At 49.4% G+C, this 6,000-nt stretch overlaps 1 protein-coding gene across 1 annotated transcript in view; it reads right to left on the reverse strand.

Annotated features, from left to right (window-relative positions):
• PDS5A (PDS5 cohesin associated factor A) overlaps window positions 1-4,212 on the reverse strand; it is a gene marked incomplete at both ends in the record, with an annotated part of 78,254 nt that extends 74,042 nt beyond the window's left edge. The window contains 2 exons of the mRNA XM_082482598.1: window positions 3,169-3,339; window positions 4,186-4,212. Coding sequence (XP_082338724.1) covers window positions 3,169-3,339; window positions 4,186-4,212 — 198 coding nt within the window. The remainder of the gene's footprint in view (window positions 1-3,168; window positions 3,340-4,185) is intronic.
• Window positions 4,213-6,000: the final 1,788 nt, after the last annotated feature.

The raw sequence follows: 6,000 nt of genomic DNA on the forward strand, positions 1-6,000 counted from the left end.
GGTTTACTGACAATATACAAGTCCGGAGTTTGCCAAGGCAGTAAAATACAGTCAATTTTGAAAAAAAAAAAAAAAAAAAAAAAAAAAAAAAAGTCAATAGTCCTAGAGAAGCTTTGCAGCAAAGCAGATGCAGAGTTTCTAAAACTTCTTTCAACCTTCAACCATTTTATGGGAAGAAATATAATATTGCTAGTGCAATAGTTCTCAACTTTTATTTAGCTGCTGGCTCAATTTTGGAACTGAAGAAGGACTATTCGGGTGCCTTAGAATCATCTGCTGTTTTCCACTTCTACCGCTTGGTTAAATAGAAGTTATCACCTCTCCCCACAGGCCTTACTAAATTGACAAGCATTTGACTTACAGCCCTGAAACCAATCACTAACTTCAACAGTTGCACTGTAAAGAGGAACATTAGCCAAAAAAACAAACAAACAAAAAATTTGTAGTCCAAGTACAGTAAGCCTCGATGCCCTGCTACATGCTAGCTGCCTAGTTTGGTTAAACTTAATTGGATCTATTAAATGGATACTTGTCCCCAGCCATAGTACACCACAATTAAAGTAACTTCTTCAATACCCGAAATTAAACATCACATACTGTCCCACTACAAGAAGGCCCATCAATGTAATCTAACACACCAGAAACCACCTTTGACTCCATTAAGCACCTGAACTGGTGTTTCATTCATCATACATATGCAATCCAGCGGCTTTTCCTTTCTTACATCGCTCAGAAGGTTGACTTTAAAATTCTCGATACTTCAATTTTCAGGACAGTGCTAATGTTATCATACAGATATAACAAAACACTGTAAATGAATCTGGCCTACATTTTATTACCCACAACCCCAAGCAGAAGGAGGGAAAGGATAGAAAAACATTCTTTTTAAAAGTCCTTGGCACAAAAGCTGCTGCTCAGCCACTCTGGGACAGGTGCCCAGAACATCTCAAGTTCCAATAATAAGAAAAGCCTTCATTATGAGAGGAGGTCTGGACACAAAAATACAGATGTGGTATCAGAAAATTTGCTAATAAGGACACAAATTTGTTAACAATTAAGTTGACCATGACTCAATAAGCTAAAAGAACAAAAATTTGCAGGAACTGACCCAAAGCCTGGTGGCCAAAACGCCAAGTTACACACCCATCTTCTGTAGGAGACACACAGAGCACCTTTAGATCACGCATGACGAAGAAGGCGGCAAAAACCCTACAGTTTCAAGGACTGAATCATACCTGAATTTGTACATTCTGCTAAAGCTGGCTTTTAACAGTAAGTCATATTTAAAGTTGTGGAAAGTTATCTTTTAATTGAACAAAACTTTTTCAAGCATTTCCATCCCACGCACTACATCATTATTATATTCCACATGCCAAAGTGAATTCTTTTTTATAAATCAAGTTAATATTAAGATTTGGGTTTCAAAAATAAAGATTATATATATGTCTATACAAAAACATAAAGAAAAAAAATACTTGTTGGTTTAGTTCTAAAGTGTACAGTATTTCCAGTTTTCTTGATGATTCAGTAAAGCCAATATCCAACCAAAAACATTCCTCAAATTCAGATTAAGTGGTACCAATAAGATAAGAAAAAACTTTCTTTGTTGTTTCAGTGATGGTAGGTCCACAAGGCAAAGTATTTGTTTCCATTTAAAGTTAGTCTACAGTCTTGAGGTCATCTGAATTCCTTAACAGTAGTTCATTAAAAAAAGACAGAAAAAAAAAAATCTGCTCTTAGCCTGAAAATTATGTCCAACACACAGATGTGAATTTTGGAAAACATGAATGCATGACTTTGAAATTCTATTATTCCTATTATCTAGGAATAGCAAGCTCACCATTGCAAGTTCTCCAACTGGGACAAAATAAAATACCCATTTCAATGAGCACCTCAAAACTGCACTCCTCCCCATTCCACACAGACTTTGACTCAAGGTCTCTGTCCAAACAATCAAAATCCTAGCATCTTTTCCTGTAACTGGCAATATTCCACTGGAGTTTTGAAAAGAGTATGCTGGCCTTGTCCATTCAATAATTTTCAAAACCGTAACTGAACAACAAGGCTTATTTTCAAGGAAACAACTGACATGTGCCTTGCTGCTTTGAAAGCAAAGCACAAAACCTACATTCTCTTCCCATTTATAGGTAAGACATTTTTCAATATACTAACCAACTAGCCAAGAACGTGATTTCTATTTTTCAATCTTTGTGAAGTCACTGTTGTGATAGGAAACACATCATCAGATGAGAGAATATTTCCAATCTCTAAAAAATTATTACTAGAGCTCCACCCTGGGCACTGGACCAAATCCCAGGTTACGACAACTTTCTGGTCCAAAGACCATGGAGTTAACAAATGAGCTGTGCCAATATTTGATCAATGCTCCACTTTATTCTCTATTTTCAGCACAGAGTTAAGAAATAATACTGCTGTATCACAGTAGTATTTCATGTTTCCATGGATTAAACGGATTAAAAAAATTAAAAAAGAGATAAGCCTCACAGTCCCGCAGGATGCTGTCAAGCAAGCAGAGAAGATGCTTTTGTAACAGTCCCTTTTGCTCATGAAAATTTAGCAACTTTGCCAAGTAACAGTTATACTGAACAGGAAAGAAATGATATCTGTTATATCACATTGCAAAATCTGAGGCAGGATTTACATATGAAACAATTCCAAAATTCCATCTACAAACTCCAGAAATTAATCTTCACTGTGAACAGTGCTACCTTTTCAATCAAGAATACCCTTAACTAGATCTACTTGTTTCCCCCACTCAACTATGCTAGCTCAAAGTGCTGGAACCCACAAAAACCTTCTAGCTAACCAACAAAAAATTTCAGTAGCGTATCCAGCAATTGTTACTTATGATTCCACTTCAGACCTCTGCCCAAAACTGTGGATGTATTTCACGCACAAATTAGTAGTTTAACGTACCAACTCTGGCTTTGAGAGAACTCGCAAGAGTACAGTCACGAATTACAAAAATTACTCCTCTTTTACGCAAAAGCGAGGAAGCGGTAATCCCATAAAGGTCTGCAGGCAAGAAGGAGACATTTCAACTATGACAAGGAAGCAGTTCCCTGGCAGTTCTCCTTTCCCGTGATGAAATGTTTACCTTAAGAAGCCAAAGTTGCAAGGAAGGGGATGGTGGTCAGGATTACTCACCTTTAACCGTTTAACCACCTCATCGTTGGTGATTTTGTCCGTAATCTCCTTCACTCCAGGAGGATAGTAGATGATTTTACCGTCGGCAGCAGGTTTTGGTTGGGCAGCAGGGAAGTCCATCCTGGTGCTGCTGCTTATAAACTTTCCTTCTCCACAGTCCTCTACCGGCCTCTATCGGTCAGAAAACAAAAGTTCAGCGGAATGGAAACGACTTTCTAACCCTCTTTTTCCATTTCTCACCCTCAATTCGCAGAAGGCCCCGGTGATCGCCCCGCCGGCCGCGCACCCCCCCACCGCCGCATCTCCCCCACCACCCCCACCCCGGGCGGCGCCGGAGCCAGGCCCGGGCCCGCCGCCGCCGCTCCCCGCAACTCCGGCCCCTCCATTCCCCTCCGGCGCCTCCTTTCATTGCGGGGCTGCTCCAGCCCAACACTGTTAGTTCGGAGCCGACGATTTTACAATGAAATTTCGGGCTCCATCGAAGGATGCCCCGGGGAGGAGGGCCCGTTACGGCCCGGGGGTTGCAATTCCCGGCCCCCAGAGTGTGTAGGGGGGAGGGGGTGCCTCGGAGCCGGCACGCCGGCCCCGGAGCCGGGAGACGAGGCCTAAACAGTTAGGCCTCAAAACTATCAGGAGGCAGAGAAACCAACAGGAGAGGGGGAGGGAGGGAGGGAAGGAGGGAGGGAGGCGGCGGCGAGCACAAACAAAACACCCCCGCCGGCCCCCCCGGCCCGGCGCCGAGCCCCCCGCCCGCCCCCCCCGCGGCGGCGGGAGCCCCCCCGGGGAGGGGGGCCAGGCCACTCTCCACTTTCCGTTTGTTCCCGCAACTTCATGTCCCCTCGACCCGCAGCCCCCTCCTCGACCCGCACCCGGCCGGGCCCACAAAGAACACCCACTCACCCCCCCCCCAACCCCGCCACCGCGCACACACAGCCCCGTGGGCGACGGGCAGGGGTGGGGGGTGGGGGGGGGCGGGGAACGGGGACGGAGGGAAGCGGGACCCGGAGCCGCCTTTACCTCATGCAGCTCCGGAAGGTGCAGCATTGAGTAGCCTCCGTGCCGGGTGGTCCTCGCCGCTCCGCCGCCACCCCCACCGGCCGCTGCCCTGGCTGCTCCCGCCGCCTCCCTGCTCCGCGGTGCGGCGGCGGCGGCTCCTGCTCGGGGAGGGAGGGAGGGAGGGCGGTCTGGGGGGAGGAGGAGGGGGGAGGCTGCTCGGTGGCGGCAGCGGCGGCCGGGGAGAGGGGGAGGCTCCGGCGGAGCGTGCGCCGCGGGGACACAGTGCCGCTCTCCGTCCGGCCGGGGAAGAACAGCCCGGGAGGAGGCTCCGCTCGGCGCCGCGCCGCCCTCCTTCTCCTCCTCCCCCTCCTGCCCGCCCGCCCTCGGGCCTGGGGCCGGGCCCCCAGCGCCGCCCAGCCAGGATACCCCCAGCCCCAGCCCCGAGGCAGGGGCGAGGCCGGTCAGTAAGTCTCGTACCCCGCCGAGCCCCGCGCAGGGCGGCGGTGGCGGGCAGTACCGGGCACAGCCGCCGCAGCGCTGCCTCCCGCTTGGCGCCAAAACCCCCGGAGCGACCGGGCCGCGGCCTGAGGGCCGGTCACCCGGCCGGGGCCCCGACCCCGCGGGATTCTCCTCTTGAGGCAGCGGCCGGCTCCGAGGGCGAGGCCTACCTAGGCGCCGTGGGGCCGGCTGTCGGGGAGGGGGCCGGCGGGAGGGGGAAGAGACATGTTTGTGCTTCCTCACGGAGCCGGGCTGGTCATGGCTGCGCGGTCCTTCAGGCGGCTGGTGCCGGTGGTGGGGCCTGGTCAGCGTGGTGAAGAAGAAAATGGGGGGGAGGGGGGAAAGGGTGCCTGAGGTGACACGGAGGATGCTGTGGCAGGGAGGAGTAAATAGCCCATCTTCGTGACAGATTGGGGGGGAGAGGGGGGAAGAGCGGCATCCAGGGTTCGACATCCAAATTTTTCTTCCTCCTTGCCAGCAGATGAGTTTCTCAAACGTTAATTTAGTTATAAATCTTGAGAAGCTTGAATGTGCAGGCCGAAGAAGCCCTCACCAGCCGACTCAGGAAATCCTTCCGTGCAAAATGCCTGTGTAATTTAATATTCTTTCATCTTTCCAAGAGATGGGGTATGTCTGGAAAGTCAGCAGCAAAGTGGGATATATCTGTCTGTTTTGAATCTGCATTATGTGCCCTGTGCGTCTTAAGTACAGGTGGCTAGAAAACATTTTCTGGATGCCCACCCCACTCGGAGAAGGTGCATGACAACTGGAAGATGACTTCTAATTGATCAAGACTAATTCAGGGTCTTCAACTGCCTGTTCTTGATTACTTGAACTTGCTAGAAGTGTCATTCTTCCCAGTTTTGGGAACCGCTAATGGATTTTCTACCGAGCAAATTGAAGGCGGGAGGCTGGGACCCGTCTGTGTGGAGAGATGGGACGGGGGCTGTGGGTGTGTGACTGGGCCCTGGCTGGGCACAGCAGAGGGGCTGGCATGGCCTGCCAGCCACGCAGGAGGGTGAGGGGATGGGAAAGTGAGATTATGGTGAAAGTATGCCAAATTCCAGATTTACAAGGTCTGGGAGGAAAACGTACAAAGACTGAGGAGCTCTTGGGTACTTGTGGTGTAATAACCTGTATGTAGGAAACTGTTCTCCTGCACCTGTGTTCCTTGTCTCCCTGCAGTGATGTCCTAGGGGAGTTAAAGCCTTGAATGTCCGTAGCCTCTATGAAACCAGCTCAGAAGGATTATAGTGAAAATGACTGAGAGTTGCAAGTAACACACCAGACACTGATTCGGAAATCTCGAAGGGAGCCACCAGACAAGGCGTTTAAATC

Source organism: Vanellus vanellus (assembly GCF_965231255.1).
Source record: "Vanellus vanellus genome assembly, chromosome: 4".
Classification (NCBI taxonomy): Eukaryota; Metazoa; Chordata; class Aves; order Charadriiformes; family Charadriidae; genus Vanellus; species Vanellus vanellus.